The sequence below is a fragment of the Leptinotarsa decemlineata genome, unplaced genomic scaffold (assembly GCF_025532065.1).
Source record: "Leptinotarsa decemlineata unplaced genomic scaffold, Ldec_3_MD MMD2_tig00000882_RagTag_RagTag, whole genome shotgun sequence".
Lineage (NCBI taxonomy): Eukaryota > Metazoa > Arthropoda > Insecta > Coleoptera > Chrysomelidae > Leptinotarsa > Leptinotarsa decemlineata.
The window spans coordinates 1,201,287-1,219,098 of record NW_027412556.1 but is presented as its reverse complement, the minus strand read 5'-3'; the positions used below and the strand labels follow the sequence as shown (position 1 = coordinate 1,219,098).

General features: G+C 36.8%; 2 protein-coding genes across 2 annotated transcripts; one reads left to right on the top strand and one right to left on the bottom strand.

Annotated features, from left to right (window-relative positions):
* The first annotated feature begins 469 nt into the window (after nucleotides 1–469).
* Nucleotides 470–8,147, top strand: LOC111508928 (short transient receptor potential channel 4). The gene is given in 7 exon segments (XM_074174744.1): nucleotides 470–765; nucleotides 2,579–2,969; nucleotides 4,637–4,670; nucleotides 4,673–4,965; nucleotides 6,244–6,458; nucleotides 6,461–6,992; nucleotides 7,289–8,147. Coding segments are annotated over 7 exon segments (2,346 nt in total). The 5' UTR covers nucleotides 470–572; the 3' UTR covers nucleotides 7,977–8,147.
* Nucleotides 8,148–10,467: 2,320 nt separating this feature from the next.
* Nucleotides 10,468–13,975, bottom strand: LOC111508927 (uncharacterized). The gene is made up of 3 exons (XM_074174746.1): nucleotides 13,301–13,975; nucleotides 12,639–12,934; nucleotides 10,468–12,235 (listed from the first exon to the last, which is right to left on the bottom strand). Exons 1-3 carry the CDS (start codon nucleotides 13,716–13,718, stop codon nucleotides 10,673–10,675), a joined length of 2,277 nt encoding a protein of 758 aa, XP_074030847.1. The 5' UTR covers nucleotides 13,719–13,975; the 3' UTR covers nucleotides 10,468–10,672.
* Between the last annotated feature and the right edge of the window lie 3,837 nt (nucleotides 13,976–17,812).

Sequence of the window (17,812 nt, the reverse complement as noted above, 5' to 3'; positions counted from 1 at the left end):
AAAAGCAAATCACAACAAATGCTCAAAATGCTGGCCTTGTTCATGATAACACAACTGTACCCTTCCTCGAATATTATTCACTGCTCGATTGATTTAATTAATTTTAAGATGAGTACTTGTCTAATTTCTCAGCCTTTTTTGATAGGCAAAATTATGAAATACGACAAATTACTGAAAAATATAACTTTTTTTAATGTACCTAGTAACTTATCGGGGTGAAATAAAAAGCTTGTCCTTTCTATACGTGTTTGAAGTTCTCCATTACGATTTTCATAGTTTTCAGATTGCGAAAGATGAAGCTTCACAGAGAAGGTAGATTAAAAAACTAATTTCCTCCACAAAAAAATCATTATTATTCTATATCATTCTATTTTTTTTTCAACAACACGATACTTCAAAAGAGCAAGCAAGTTGATGCGAATGTCCTTCATAAATGACTTGGTGACTTATGTTTTACGCACGAATAATCATCTTGTCATTGTGACACTGCATTTGACAGTGAAGTAAAAGTCACTTCCATTCTTCCCGTTCGTATCTACTTATTCTTTTGTACATGTGTCCAAGTTACTACAATGTCTAAACAACAAATAGCAGATGAAAATGCGCCCCCTCCTCAACATTTGAAACCTCCTGTCCTGAAACCGTCTCATGTGTCGTACAAAAAACTCTCCCAGGAAGAAGCCGATTTTCTCGTTCCCACACCTAGCATCATCCTTCCGCAGTTGCAAGACACCGAGAAAAAGTTTTTTGAATTGGTTTCCACAGGTAAAAAATCTGTTTGTTTCATTTTTTCACAGCATGATTCGCTATCACACATGTTGAAAACTAATGCATGACTCTAATTTTCATATACAGGGTGGGCCATCGAAAACATGACACGGGGGTTTCGGGTACTAATCTTGAAAATCCTAAAAAACGCTCAGACAGATCGATTTTTATTGGGAGGGGAACAGTTTACAGCATCATCACGTCAAATCCGAAGCAGAGGGTGAACAACCCTTGGAATTTTAATAGGGGACTGGCGACGAGTCGCACATCGTTTGAAAGATCTTGGAATTCTCTAAACAACGGTGTACATTTTTTTTTTGGACAATAACAATGGTCTACAGAAAACACACGATGTACTGCCTGCACAGCTGCTAAAGATCACGTGATTATCAACCAATGAGAGCGTAGAAGGGGAGCGTAGCTGCAATGGTAATCGGTGTTCTCACTCACGCCGTCAACTATGCGCAACCTATCTCTTTCTATTTGAAATAAAATTTATTTTCATGTTTGCCGGAAATTAAACCTCAACAAAACTACCTGGCTTTTTGTAATTAACTTTCTGAATATTTGATTGAGCAGCTGTTAAAATTTCATAATGAATCAAACATTTCATTTTCTTAAAAAAACTTTGAGGGAAATTAATTATATGTAAACCCTCTCCAAAGTGTCTGCCATCTTAAATTATAATTAAAAATTAACTAATCTTTCGATTAAAGTTTGTTGGCCTGTGAATCAAACACTTATTTTGGCTTATATTTTTTACACCTTTCTATTATGCGCAGTACCTGGTGTCCCGGGTAGGGTCAGGCAAACACACATATTTGTACTTCTTATTCCATAGATACTAGCCTTACAAAATTTCAGGGTGCATCAAAACTTCATGAAACATGCGTCCCTTTTAACATAAAAATGATAAATGGAAACAGCATTTTCAACCATTTCTCAATTGTAATAGTCCTCTTATCAGTGAATAACTAAAAAATTAACAAAAAAGTAGCGTAAGAAACAAATGAAAGAGTTCCAAATACATTCCAACTGAGCCGTGGCGTACAACAATTCCCTATTAAAATTCCAAGGGTTGTTCACCCTTCTGTTCCGGGGTTGAAGTGACGACGCTGTAAATGGGGAAAAAACCCCTCCCAATAAAAATCGACCTGGCTGAGCGTCAAGTTTTCAATGGCCCACCCTGTATACCACGTAATCACTAGTGAAACTACCAGGTCAGATAAATTGATACCCAATCGTAATTCGATTTCTTTCACTATTTTTTTGTTTGGGTTTTATTAATTTGTCATAAAAATGACAGGAGGTACGGTTGCGGAGCGGAAGGTCAAGCTTTTGACAGCAAAAAAGGAATCATTGTTTACCAATTTGCAGAGTTTATATGATTTGTCAAAAAAGGTTAATGATCCAGTAGTAAGGAAAAAATTTGAAATAATTGGGAGGTCGTTAGATTCAACGCGTAATGAATTATTACAAACAGTAGATGAGGTTATTGAGAAAAGTTTGGAGGTTGATGAAGATTTTATTTAAAATGTTTCTGTTTACCATATTATTGAGGAAATGTGCTGTAATATTAAAGAATGCGAAGTGAGAATTCGAAATGAAAACACAGCTGCTTCTAGCAGCACAAATAGCACGCACTTATCCCAAGGTTCACCGCAACTACCTAAATTGAATTGCCGTATTTTTCTGGAGAACTTGCTCTACATAATTTTTCCCATTTTTTCTCAAGTTCACCTATTCCGAATTCCAAATACTGTCATTCATTCGACTCCAATTTTTTTAACTGGTATATATAAACTTCTAGGAGATGTCATCGCTGTCAAAGAATACCTGGAGCAGAACCCCAAGATCAACATAAACTGCACCAATTTCCAGGGAGTGACCGCCCTGCTGATAGCGGTGCAATCTCACACCGACAACATGGTGGAATTCCTCCTGGAGCAACCAGGAATTGACATCGGCGATTGTGTCCTACACGCTGTCAAAGACAACCAGCCGGTCATCCTGTCGATGCTGCTCCACAAGCTCAGCCAAACCGCCCCCAGTCTGGAGTTCGTCGGAGTCACGCATAGCTCGGACTTTCCGGATTACGTAACTCCACTCATTTTAGCCGCTCAATGTGGACACTATGAAATCATCAAAATGCTCATCGAAAGAGGACACACCATCAGCAAGCCACATCCGCCTTCTTGCAGGTTGTTAACCCACTATTGCTTGGTGAAGTACAATAGTAATAAGAGGTCTAAGCCATTCCTTATGGAAAAACACGTGCAAATTTGAGCAGGTCCATTCTGGACCTTTTTGGACCTCCAACTCAAGGTAGGTGTGACGTAGTCGTCCCCACTTTCTCACAGAAGCTACCACGCTGACGACCCGGGTTCAAATCTCATACCTATAATTTTTTTTTATTTAGGATCACGTGACTGGTTCATGACAAGGAGGCCGAGGGGTGAGGCGGAGTCTCAAGGGGGCCCGATAGGTGAGGCGAGGAGCGGGGTCCTACGCTTGAATCTCTCCGATACTCATTCCATTCTGCATCGATGTCGTCACACGTTTCCCACTCATGTTTGAATAAAAAATTGCAAAAAGTTTAGCTCCATAAGAAAATACATGGGATTTTGAGCCAGAAGCCGCCTTGTTCATCTACTGGATTTGAATTTTCCGCTGTACGCGCGATAGCTGCTGTGTGGGAGTGGGGACGACTACGTCACAACTTCCTTGAGTTAGGTGTTCCACAAGGTTCCGATTGGAGGTCCAAAAGGGTCCATAATGGACCTGTCCAAATTTGCACGCGTTTTTTCATAAGGAATGGCTTAGAACTTGTATAGCTATATTACTTATAATCACTTAGACTCAGACCTTGCGGTACTACAAACAATTAATAAATTTTATGTAAATTTTTCCTCAGTCACTTTTATCGATTATCAGAACCAATGTCGTGATGTGATTCAAAGCCACAAATGTTTGCAATCAATTGCAGTCGATTTGTATACGATTATCTTGACACGTGTCTTGAAATTCTTTTGGAAAATCATTTATTACTCTCTTGCCAGGTCATCTTGTGTGACCTCTGCCAAAGAGTAATAATCCCACTGACTTTCATCCTTTAGACCCATATTCCTTCAGCAATTTGAAAACTATTCGGAAAATATATGCAGAAACAAGTACTAAAATACATAAACCAATTTAGAATATCAGGTAGAATTCTAGAAAACACTATCTTCTAGAGAGCTAGAACCCTCACTTCAATAACCCCAGCTTTTCATTACAATAAAAAAAAGTGCCTACTATAAGTGGCCTTTCTGTCTATAGAAAATCCTAACATACATATCCTTTGATCTTTAACTCTTCAATTTCAAGTTTTAGGATCAATTTTATGTTGAAAGACCCTTTAGAAGCAACGTCAGTAAAGTTAATTTTTCCAATGCTGCGGGCGAGCAGTTCAAATCTTTCACAAGAAAGCTCTATTCTGTTTAAAATCTGTTTAAAATCTGTTTTTCCGTTAACCAGCTGTCGCACCCCTACGAACGACAACCCTCAGAAGTAGAAACTTGTGCGAGCTAAGGATTAACGAGGTCTTACCTTTTAACGTGTGATTCCTGACACGGGTTGGACGGTAGCAAGTGAAGATCGATCGTTCAGACTAGGGCTTGAACCACCGACCAACACGGCAGTCAATTCGAGTGAGTGAACAAAGCACCCACGCCGAACCGCTTGGCTACCGACTGACTGCAATCAGACTGCGAAATATTGCGAATCAATCCACAGCAGATGAAGAAGACATACACTAGAGAAGAGATTATTGAATGATCGATTTCATATAAATCTACTGGTTTTCTCAGTTAGTAATTTTATATTTCAGATGTTCAGATTGCCGAGTCCGTCTCGAACACGACACGACATCCTCCACGCGGAGAGCTTGCGGCTCAACCTCTACAGGGCGGTGGCCAATCCCGCCTACATATGCTACTCTACCCACGACCCTATCCTAGCCGCTTTTCACTTGTCGCAGGAGCTGAAGGAGTCTTCGTTTCTCGTCCCCGAGTTCCGAGTAGCCTACTCGGAGCTATCAGCTGAAATTAGCATGTTCGCAGTGGATCTGATAGCTTGCTGCAGAAGCACTACTGAGATGGAGCTTATTCTAACGCAGAGTTCTGGGATGCAATCGTCTAGTATGTACATGTTCCCCAGGTATGTATGTATAAAAAATATGTCTGTCAGTTTTTCGTTGTTTCATAAACTACGATTTGATACCCACAAACTTTATTTGAAAAATATATCACGACATGTTTGGCTAACACAGTAGCTTCTTCAACAGTGATTTGAAACTACAAGTATAGTCTATCCATTCCCAATTGAAACGGCAATAAAAATAAGAGTACAGTCATAAACATTTCTTGCCTGTGGCACCTAGTCGCCCAGATAGTTAGTAAACGTGCTATCAAATGTAGTTGAGGAAATAAAGGCTCGGCTAGCTGGACTGGCTGAATACTAATTTTTTGTCCGTTTCACAATATTTCTTAATCAGTGCCGTGTGTTCGTGTGGTTAGGTGAGGTAGTGAGTGGTTTTGCAAACCGATTTTTGAAAACTTTTTCTAGAGATCAATTACCCTACCACCAAACTGATATTTTTGCACTCGACGCGCGTTTCGCTAACAAGGTTAGCATCTTCAGGAGAAGCAAATTGATACTGAATCTAAAGACAAGGGTTAGCTGTTTATATACCTAAAGTTTTTTGGTCCGATGTAATAAAGTGATTTTCGATGATTATTTGTTTTTGTTCTCAAATTCCGAAATATAAAAGGCAACCCTCGTAGCGTCGTCTTTAGTAGACATTTACTTATCAATATCTGTTTGTAATACTTACTTACCTCCCTCATTTACTTCTAGTTGTGAAAAGTTCTAATCTACATATCCTTTGAGCATTTACGCATTGGTTTCAAAATATTATCAGTTCTAACACTACTTTAAATGGAAGAACCTTTATAAAAAATTTCAACCGATTGAAATGACTTATTTTCATTAAGTGGATATACAAAATATTTCATTAATGACTCTTCGTTTTTGAGTCTAAGCTTTATTATTTTTCAAATGTCGAAAATCTAAACACACTACTGGATTCACGTAGTTTTGACATAGCTCATGTCAAAATTGCGTGTCATACGGGAATACAATTTGAAAAATGTCAGCAACGCTAGCCACAAAAACCTCATCTCAACTTTCCCAAGTATATGCTCATCGGCAGGATGTAATATATATATAATACATTTGTTTAGTCTAGCCCAACTTGTACATGACCACAACGACGCTCAATGGGTCGGACAGTCATAAAGTAGTTCAAACGCTTTTTCATCTGGGAAAATATCGACACCGAAGAACCGGGTGTTCGACCTCGATCTCAATGAATAAAATAATATTTTACGTTAACAATCGCAATGGCAGTTATCACATTAACATTGTTTTTTCAAGGTTAGTTCTCGCACTGGACTACAAACAGAAAACTTTCGTTGCCCACCCCAACACCCAACAAATCGTCGAAGCAGCCTGGTGCGGAGACTGGCACGAATATAAACTGAAATCCCTGCCCGTCAAATTCCTCTACCCAGTGGCCCGAGCCTTCACTCTACCATTCATAACCTTACTTTGCTTAATAACCCCGAATCATTCCCTAGTGAAGCACTGGAGCATCCCCTGAATAAAATGATAAGCCATACCTCATCCTACGCAGTATTTTTGATAATAATCTTCCTGGAATCCAACATGGACAAGACGGGACAGAAGAGAAAACCACCAAACTCTGGTCTGGAGCCAGTTATAATGGTTTTCGTTGCCGGACATATTTGGATCATCATAAGGATGCTTGCACTGGTAGGGCCCTCAAGATACTTCAAGTTCCTCTGGAATTGGCATGACATCATCAACAACGCTTTGTTCGTACTAACGTTCCTGTTTTGGCTGGCATCGTACTTTGACGCCAAAAACAACGATCAAGTCGACTTGGAGAGGAAGTACTGGCACCACCTGGATCCGCTTTTGATCGCTGAAGGCTGTTTCGCAGTGGCCACCATAATGGCCTTCTTCAAGCTGCTGTTCTTCTGCAGGTTGAACTACTACATGGGACCTTTACAGATATCGCTGGGAAAAATGTGCGCTGATTTAGCCAAGTATATAATACTCTTCGTGATCGTCATCATATCCTTCTCAGCCGGCTTGTGCAGGTTTGTGCAATCTTTATTCGAAATTAAGAATTCAAGAGCCATGCCTCTTCCTGAAATTAGATTTAGAGTGCTTTAGAAAGCTTGTCTTCAATATCGTGTCGCAGTGCTATAAAACATTTATATTTCTTCACACTAAAGATATCTTATGGAGTTGGAGATTGATATACTCCAACCTCCACTGGACTTCTATATACTCAAGACATCTCCATCGTATGTTCCTAATATCCAGAGTGGATATCCATTGGATATTCACCGAGTGTCTCTTCAACAGGTAATAATGTTTTTGTCTACGTCAGGTTCTACCAATACTACGACGGCATGGTCAAAGTGGACGAGAACCAAATCAAGACTCAGCAAGTATCTTCCTTTGTGGACTTCTCAGCGACACTCAAAACCTTTTTCTGGGCCATCCTCTGCATGGCTCCTCTCGAATCGGCTGACGTCATCATCGAAAACTTACCTGGGGAATCCCCTGAATCGACAATCATCAACACTCACGAGTTCACTGAGGCTGTTGGTTACATCTGCTTCGCTCTGTTTGAAGTCCTCATAGTCGTGATGATTCTCAACATGCTGATTGCCACTATGTCGGCGACCTTCCAGCGTGTCATAGACAACTTGGACGTGGAATGGACCTTCGGCAAAACGGATTTCTACTTGGAATATATGCTGCAGTCCACTACCCCATCGCCATTCAATTTGATTCCCCCCCCTGCTGGTATAAACAATTTCATGGTGCTCATGCAAGGACCTAAAGGTAATGATGAAAATTCAACTGCTTGCTGTAGAAAACCCACTGGTAATCTCAAGGTTATCAAGAAAATGAACGAACTCGAATATCCCGCTCTAATGACGTTGTTGGTGCAAAGGTATTTCAGGGAGAAGGATACTGCTGTTGCTGCGGCCAGCGAGATGGATATTTTAAGAACAGAAATCCATGAGCTCAAAGTACTTTTGAATTATATTATTCAGGAGAAGTATTGAAATTGAGAAGGATTTTACAATTTGTATACTTTTTGCTTTTAATATTTTATGTTTATTTTTATTTTTGTACGATTAAGCAATGTATTTAATTTTTTATGACTCTACACATATTTTTTGTAAGTATGTCTTGATTATGAATATGTTGAAAACAAATTACTACTGTTAATCTCATTTTCAACAACTCCTTCAATGTTTCGTATTTTCCTTCTCAGTAATGAATAGTTTTCTAACTGCAAGGTGTTGAAATCAAAACACTCTCCAGAGTTTCTGCAATATTGAACATCACTATTAATCATTTATTAGTGAAGTCAAGAGGGAAAAGTGAAATGCGATCCATCGATGAGTCCACGTATTTATTTTTCCATGCATTTCTAGTGGGCCATTTCGGCGACAAAAAGTAATGTTGTAAATCGTACCCTGAAAAAAATAACGCCGGCCGCCGATGGTTCGTCAATCGATTGTGACTTGGCCAAGGTCACCCTCAATTCGACTTGGGCTTCGCGATCGTTCTAGATGTCGCATCGCTTCGAGAGACTTTCCTATCGGCGTCCAGAGACTTCCATTACGATATATAAACGTTACCAATACGCAGATCGAGAAGTCTAGTTGAAAGTGCGATACGAAATGATCTAATAAAGCGATAAGACATTTGAGTATTAGTCTCAGCTAAAAATTCGAAACGTTGGCAAGAAAACAACTGATTTCTAAGAAATATTGATCGTGTTACCTAAACAACCTTTCTTCATGAAAAATTTGGTGTTGTATTGTCAGTGTTATCTTATTTTATTGTTCATTTCACTTTCAAATTCAGATCTTCGAGGTGTATTTTCATCAGAGCACACTTTTAGCGAGAAAATATCTTTGAGTCTTTTTGAAAATCATTTCCTTGTCGTAATATGGATGGAAATATGATCCTGTTTTAAAATGATAATTTTCGGTTCACTTTCAACGACTGACTGACAATTTCCAATTAATTTGACATCCCTACTCATAAAAATGTTTTTCTTTCTCGGGATCAACTATTTGGTATGCTTTGGATTGATCTCTGTATCCTATAATGATGCATTTAGTTGACTTGCGATCAAACTTAGAACGATTCTATTTGAGAATTTGTACCATTACTTCACAACCAAATATTCTCAGGTGTCCTAAATCCGGTGTTCTTCCTGTCCATAAGTCTTTAGGTTTTTTCCTCAAGGAGAAAATTTGATCAAATAAGCAGTAGCTTAGACAACATCTGCCCGAAACTGTGTATCCTATCCCTGCTGTTGAGAGAACAGTGGACTGTATATTCAAACTGTGAAGTTCTTCAGACTCATTGAATCTTCTGAAGATTCGGGGGACCCCAGAAACGGAATTATCCATTACAATCAATGATTATTAGTACAAACTTGGTTGTTCAAGGTAACAGTTTCATATACAAACACTCAACTTTTAAAATAACTACTGGTTATGTCAAATGTGGAGCGGCGATAAATATTTATCCAGAAACATACCAATCCCATTCCCTTTGTAATGACATAACCACATAAACGAAATTGTCAACAAGGTTTTCCGTTCTTTGGATTGAAACGATCGTTGGTTAACAGAAAAACAGATTTGAATATATATTTTCCAAAGATAAGATGAACCCCCACTTTATGGGGGTTCATCTTATCTTTAGAATGAAGTATCATAAATTGATATACGAAACAGTTGTTTTTCCCGCAAGAGGGCGCCAAAACGAAAATTTACCTACTGAACAACCACATATATGAATTCCTTATGAACTCCTATTCAAATTCTAAGGATGATGGTCACAAGACCTGTTTTTGTTTTTCTTGTTTTTTTATCAACAAAAGTGTCCCAAAGATCTGTTTCGTTTTCGGTGCCGCACGCTGTATAAAAAAATATTGTATATTAGTGAGAGATCGAGAAAGATCCAAGATTTTTAAATCTAATAACGTCTAGAAAGTATATAGATGTGTGCTCCAAACATATTTTTGTCATTTTGCGATTTTGTCAAGCTCATTTGGTATTGCCAAATACGATATATGATCTGTGAAATGAGGGATTGAAAAAAGAAGTAGAGATGGTAGAAATTTGAAATTTCGTTAGTTTAAGGCTTTTTCTAGATATCAAATTATATGCCAAAAACAGGAAATATCCACGCTGACGTCATTTCCTAATTTATGCTGTGACGCATCATTCTATATTTGCTTGGAAAAGTACATCACTCCTCATATTCTTCACCATCCATCCTCGGCTTGCTTTTAAAAAATTATTGTTCATGATGTAACTGATGAATATCTACAAATATTTCTCAAAAACACTCTTCACTGTCTTTATCTCCTGATGATACCAACTTGGTTGGTGAAAAGTGTATCGCGGAGATTGGAAAAGTGCTCGTTTTGGAGAAATTTTCAAGATCATACAGCATTTATATTAATTTCTTGTTTCATTGTATCCAAAAAAAAAGGCCAGGGAAACGTTATTGGAAAAAAAAGAACTCTTTTGATTTTCCAGTGTTTTATTCACAAGACTAACTATTATATAATTTTTCAGAGGAATCTATTGTGTACCTCACCAATTACAAACTTTTTTGGAAATACATGGAAATGTCAAAAAATTTGAAAGAGTTACAGTTATATGTTGAAGAATACTGTAACTGATTTTCTTTTGCAAGGCCAATAAAAGTCCAAATGTTGCAAATACATCTATTTATTACAACCAGTTCGGCTATGTCTCAACTTTTTTTTAGAGCAAACTCCTTCAAGTTCATGTTTCATTCTAGAAATACATTTTTTAATGGTCTGCAGGTCATCAGGACTAGAAACACCTCTCACCAACTCCCTAAATTGTCTACAAAGAGCATCTTTCTCTTCAGCAAAAAGTTTCTTATCACCCTCTGTTTTCGATACTTCAGGTGTGATGCTATTGAATTCCTCAGAATCTCCAAGATCATTGTAGTCAATTGAAATATCTCCAAGGGAAGAAGTATCTCCAACTCTACCATCCACAAACTCAGTCTCATTTTGAAGGAATCTGCACACCAAGTGTATGTGTTTACACATATTCCAGTTGACGCTGTTGTCTAAGCAAGAAGAACAGGAATACTTATGCAAGCAGATGTCACATTCTTTGCATCTCAAGCTGCATCTACAATGAGCATCTCCCACTTTCACTGAACTCACATCACCAACTAACGAAGAAACTCGCCATCCATTATTATCTCTAATTATATTCGCAAACTCCAAATCAAGACTGGCAGCATGCCTTTCCTTCAAGGTTTGTGAAATACAAGGTATTTTTACGCAATGTCTATGTTTTACTAGTCGATCAAATAACTGATCTTTTATGAATCGCATCAGAACAAATAGACACTTATCGAGTCTTCTACAGTTCCTCTCATCTAAATAAATGTACTCAAATATCCTATGCAGCTTCTCCAGGTGGGTGTTGGCATTCAATCCGAAGTCTAGTCTATAACAGTATGCCCAGTATTCAATGTTTTGGCTGAAATTGTCTTTGAAATAGGAAGCAAACTCTCCTGCATCTGGGTCAGCTAACATTCTGTTGAAAGCCTCATATATGGTGATGTTGCAAGTGTTTGTATCTCTCTCGATCAACAGTAACCTTCTCAACAAATTGTAAGTTTCTTCCTGCTTTTCTTGGCTGGTTATTCTATTTAGATTATCTCTCCAGGCGTGATCGACGTGCCAAGAACAAAACAACCTTCTGTCTGGTGACCCCATCACGGAAACCCATAAATCGTACAAAAATTCGTCGATGTCAGCCATGAAAACTTTAGGCATCAATATTCCTACCTGCTCCCTAACGAAATTAAAAAACGTTGTTATTGCAGCCTGATTGGTCCTGCTACAAAACAAAAATGCACAGGGAAATCCCTGCCGCATACTGTCAACAACAAACAGTGTTATTAAATGAAAACCATTGGAATTTGTTTCATGTGTCTGATCAATGCAAATGCAATCTTGCCCGAATCTTCTTAGAATCTCGCTCTGCGCTTCATTCATGAAGATAAGGTAATCACCTCTTTCCAATTCGACATTCTCCATGTTGACCCTATCGGGAGGTTTGTAGTATAAAGCCTTACTACCATTCCCTGTTGAGTCAACCCAAGAGTTTATGGTGATAATTTCGTTGTCTTTATAGAATGTACCCCAATAGTCAAAGGCTGTTTCGATATTCGATAAATCTTTCTGGTTAGCCAAATGCAACTTTTCCACTTTTTCGTTTGAAGAAGAAACGGGAACCTCCTGTAACATAAAGAAATACTGATCTGCATGTATGTCTCTCTCTCTGTCTCTATTTATGTATCTTTGTCTCTCTTTCTGTCTCTTTGTCTCTCTTTCTGTCTCTTTGTCTCTCTTTCTGTCTATTTGTCTCTCTTTTTGTCTCTTTCTGTCTAATTTGTCTCTCTTTCTGTCTATGTGTCTCTCTTGCTGTCTCTTTGTCTCTCTTTCTGTCTCTTTGTCTCTCTTTCTGTCTATTTGTCTCTCTTTTTGTCTCTTTCTGTCTATTCGTCTCTCTTTCTGTCTCTTTGTCTCTCTTTCTGTCTCTTTGTCTCTCTTTCTGTCTCTTTGTCTCTCTTTCTGTCTCTTTGTCTCTCTTTCTGTCTCTCTTAGACTTATTCACTAGATTCACTTGATAATGACTTACCTCTTCTTCGAATATGTCACAAAATTTTAAATCTGTAGTAACTGAAGCACCGGAGAGGAGTTTTTTATCAGATCTGATCAATGTCAGGTGACGCAAATCATTTTGGTGGCCCAAGTGTGTTTTTATATAACTGACATTACAGCTACCATTCGGGCTAATCGTTACTTTCATGCTGGCAGGGCAATAGGCATTGATCTTTTTACTTCCTTGTGATTTAAGTCTCCTCAGCCTTTCTCCTTTTGATTGGTAGTGGCCAGATCTATGACAATGAAAATATCTCTGAAGAACACCCGCACCTATTGAAATACAATTACGCATTGGCTATTTGGCAAAGCATAATAAAAGATGTGATAACTACGTGATTACGTTGACATATCAACCCATTTGATACATTGCATAGCATGAACTGTAAAATATTTCCAATTCTCTTAATGATTAAAATGTTCAAGGCTTTCGCAAATGAAGTTTTCGGTGACACACCCGAATAAAAATAATGTCTCTTTATGAGTGTTACATTTATGAATAAAGAAAAAAAAATTGTTTCTGCGTATTTCAATCTTGATTTCAATTTGTGCAGAGCATTTTTTCTATATTGGGTAATTGAAAAGCAAAAACAGTTTTATTTATAACACTTGATAAAATCATGAAAGCCAAAGTATTACCTGTGTGTCTATCTCCTCTAACTTTAATGTAATGATTCAAATCTTCAGCTTCGATGATGTCTTTCCAGTCAGTGAACTCTCTCAACGACGAGAAACACAAATTTTCCTCCACCAGACTGACATCGTGCATAACTTCAACATGGTTTGTGAATTCGTCCCACAAAATATTATTCTCACATAAAGGACAGAGGAATGTTAGTTGTTTGCAGGGCTCTCCGTTATGTACTTTTCTGTTGTGGAAAAGTAAGTGCCTTTTATGACTAAAATTTTTGCCACAAGTTTCGCATGAAAAGTTGAAAGCTTTTTTAGGGAAGAGTTCTGCTACTTTTGTAGGATGGAAGTGTCTAACATGTTTTCTGTAATTTGGAACGTTCTTGAAGATTTTGTTGTTACACAATTCGCAAACTATTGGTTTCATTTTCTATAAGTTAGTTGAAACATTAGTATTGTCACATTACTTGTAGGTAGAATTACAAAATATAACTGAATTTTGGATAGATAACTCATCAACATCATCCCAGAATAAAATTATTGTAGAATGTGTCTTTCACATATTTCTTCAGCAGATGGAATCCTAGACCGTAAATTATAATGAATCCCATAATTTTTATTTTCTTGATACCAAACTCGCAACCCCCTATAAACAAAAACAGCTGACTTAGCCATAGACGTTATAACTATTGGACTGACCTACAGATTAGAGAAATAGTAGATTGAGGATAGCCATATTAGAAAAGGATGGAAGACTTTGAACGAGATGAAATATTTTACATTTTCATAATTTCTCTTTCTCTAATGTAGTCCTTAACATCAAGTACCAAAGTGACGTAGCTATAATTATATCTAAAAACATTAGTTAAACATTCAGTCCAAATGAATCGGAAGACTATTTCTAGTGCTTTTTAGTTTTTGGGCATTTTTTGCCACCTTCACGTCAAAGTGTGTCAGACCTAATACCATTCAGTAGTGCACTTTACACTTTCTCGTGCAAACATAGAATGAACAGAACAACCTCTTCTGTTCTTTCATGTTCTGTGCATCAGTTACAGTTCACAGATTGAAATTTGGCAGAAGAGATAATAAAAAATTAAAAACCAGTGTTGCCAACAAGGTACCAATTACTACTACGCGTACTTTCAATGTCTTCCAGCATTTGTTGCGTTTAATGTCTTTGGTAGATTCTGTGCGTATTTCACATCTTGTCATGGATCACTTTCACCTCAGAGTGCCTCAGACCCATTTTTCTTCCTGGGAACCGTCTGATTTCTCCATTTCGTTCAACTCCGGATAACATTGCAGCCTCAAGAACTTGTTGCGTTTTTCCCCGATCTTTTTATATTTTTCATGACACCCATTCCAACAATCTTGTTCCCTGTGCTAACCTGCACAGATATGTTGCTGGCCTCGGACCCATTACGGAACAAAAATATCTTTACATAATCCATCAAATTATTTACTCCTTTCTAGTTTATTAGCTAAAGTCTGTAGGTTTTTGGGCGTGACTGTTCGCCTACAACTGCGGAAGACATCAAAGACTATGGGGCATGCCGAAAACAAAGATTAACCTGTTAGACACTGGCCGTGACAGCGTACCACCATGATCATTTGATGTATTTGTTTATTTTTTAGCAGATGTAATCCTAGACTGTAAATTATAATGAATCCCATAATTTTAATTGTCTTGTACCAAACTCACAACCCCCTATAAACAAAAATAGCTGATTTGGCCATAGACGTTATAACTACTGGACTGACCTACAGATTACAGAAATAGTAGATTGAGGATAGCAATATTAGAAAAGGATGGAAGACTTTGAATGATCTACGACATATATTATCATTTTATATTCATAGTTTCTCTTTCTCTAATGTAGTCCTCAAGGTATCAAGTACTAAAGCTATAGTTATAATATATCTAAAAACAATATTAATAAACGTTAGTCAAACATTCAGTCCAAATAAATCTGAAGGCTATTTCTAGTGCTTTTCAGTTGTATAGTATAGTATTGGAAAGTTCTAGTGAACTATTTAGATTATCATGGTGTTTCAAAAGTATTGCTCAAAGTTTATGAAAAATTAAGTTTTATTGAGCTTTGATAGTTTCAATCATTTATTCACTTTACTGTTGTGTCCTAGTTTATTTATATTCAGTTGAGAGTACGACTTATGTTTAATTATATCTTGCTGTGAAAGAATAATGGTCTGTCAAAGAATTTATTAATTCATATTGTTGAATAAGATATTTTTCGATAAATAGTAAGCCTCTGGTAGGGGCCTACTTTTATTGAAAAAATTACATTTATGAAACATTTATTTTAAAATCATGTTGAATGATGGAATTTTAAATATCAGGAAGTAATAACCGATATATTTAATTTTATATAGCTTATATAATAAAAACACTTCCAAAATACAAATTATGAAATTATAAAACAACAAAAATTAATTGGTGCTCCAGGGCGACTTCATTGATTCCAGTGGCGCATTTGCTTTTTCAGCTGCAGGAAAAGGCGGAAAAATCTGCAGCACCACATCATCTGAAAATCTTGAACTGCCAACGTCCTCTCTCTCATAAAACAAAATGTAGGGTGTACCAGAGGCTCCAGTAAATTCCATACATCGCTGGAACACTTAGTGACACGACTATCGTCAAACTTTATCCAGGGAGTATTCAAGAAATATGAGGTTTGCCTTAAAATCTTTATTGATCGAATCAGTGATATTCAAGAGTAACATTCAAAGAAAAATTGGTGATTAAAAAACAAATACAATTGAAAGTAATTTATTATAAAAACTGGCCCAACAAAGAAATTACGGAAGATCGAAAACAGCAAAGAGACATTCTGAAATGTTGTTTAAGGGGCTTACACCTAAGAAATCTAAATTGCAACCTAAAAGAAAATACAAAACCGTTATAAAAATAATTTAATGCAATTCATAGACCTACAATCATTGAAAAGTAAAAAAGTTCTATATCAATCCATGTAATATAGTTGAGATGGTATGTACAATAAATGACGTTGTAGTTTTCGAAATTCACAAGATAATTAGCGCTAAATACATAATTATAAAACGATAAGGTGGTTGACTAAAAATCCACATTGAAGCGCATCAATCCTGGATATTGTCAATACTGATTTTTCAAGCCAAATATGACATGCACAAAAAATGTATAGATTACATTCACAATAATTATGACTCGTATGGAAAGTTTCGAAATATTCAGGTTAACACAAAAAGTACAACAGTTGTGACAAAGGCCAAACAATATTTTTTTGAATAAAGAAATCAATCAAATCCAAATTATGAGTTTTCCCATATGTCTTTCAATTTCAGTTTAAGTAGTAATAATCAGATTCCAGCTTTACCACTACTCATTAGACTATGGTTTACGATTTTAGAGATCCCAAAGAATCAGCTCTGCTCAAATATACTGAACAATTTGAACAGAAATGGTTACGACCGATCTACTAACACTTTCTTTGTTTTTCCTTCAGAATAATTTATACACAAAGATTATTCACAAACATGACAAAACAAAGAATCAATGAAAATAAATGTTTACGCTTGACAAAGCTATTGTATAGCAAAACACGTGTCAAGGTTTTTGTAAAACCCTTTATAGTGAAAATCATACAATAAACTGTATTGATTAGTTTTTTTAGAAAATAAATCATTCAAGTAGATCAATTACAGACCGGTTTCCGAAGCATTACCCCTCATCGATGCAGGACAGGTAACGGTTAACTAATGAAAGCTCCATCTCGTAAACAAAGCCCTTGGCTGTGAAGAAACATCACAACATATCTACACAATAGGTTCTGGTAAATGCCTGCCGGAAAACAACTACTACCCGGCTAATTCCACGTTGGATAGTGGATACCAGAACCTACTGTGTAGGTATGTAGAGAGAGATGAATGTTTGGAAATTGTATTAACGTATTCCAAAAACACTTTATTGTGAGATTTTCACTAAATTGTTTTACAAAAACGCAACACGTGTTTCGCCATACAATGGCTTCATCTGGCGTGTCTTTCAACACGCGTTGAAAGACACGCCAGATGAAGCCATTGTATGGCGAAACACGTGTTGCGTTTTTGTAAAACAATTTAGTGAAAATCTCACAATAAAGTGTTTTTGGAATACGTTAGTTATGGATTTTCATCAAGTATCGGCCGATTCCATCATATATTTGGAAATTGTATTTCGAAATATTCATTTTCTCGGGGAAAAATGATTTGTCTTCCTGCTTCTCATTCTTTATACAAAAAAAATGCGGAAATGTTATTTTCTTTTAAGTATGTATCTCTTCTTGATACAGTTTTCATGATTTTGATTTCTACACAGAATAAATTTAATATAAAATACTCGGAAAATACTTTTGTTAAAAAAATTCTGTAAAATTCAGTGTATAAAAGATACCAATCATAATCCTACTACAAATTGGTAAGCTTTAAAGATCACTAAAAATGAAACTGGCAAAATGTCATTGGAAAATTATATACCAATAT

What these genes read in the sequence shown, in the direction of transcription:
- LOC111508927 (XM_074174746.1), bottom strand. Translation starts at nt 13,718, where the DNA reads ATGAAACCAATAGTTTGCGAATTGTGTAACAACAAAATCTTCAAGAAC. An exon ending in TAGAGGAGATAGACACACAG is followed by an intron (nt 12,935 to 13,300) that starts GTAATACTTTGG and finishes GTATTTCAATAG; the next exon opens with GTGCGGGTGTTCTTCAGAGA. An exon ending in GTGACATATTCGAAGAAGAG is followed by an intron (nt 12,236 to 12,638) that starts GTAAGTCATTAT and finishes TTTATGTTACAG; the next exon opens with GAGGTTCCCGTTTCTTCTTC.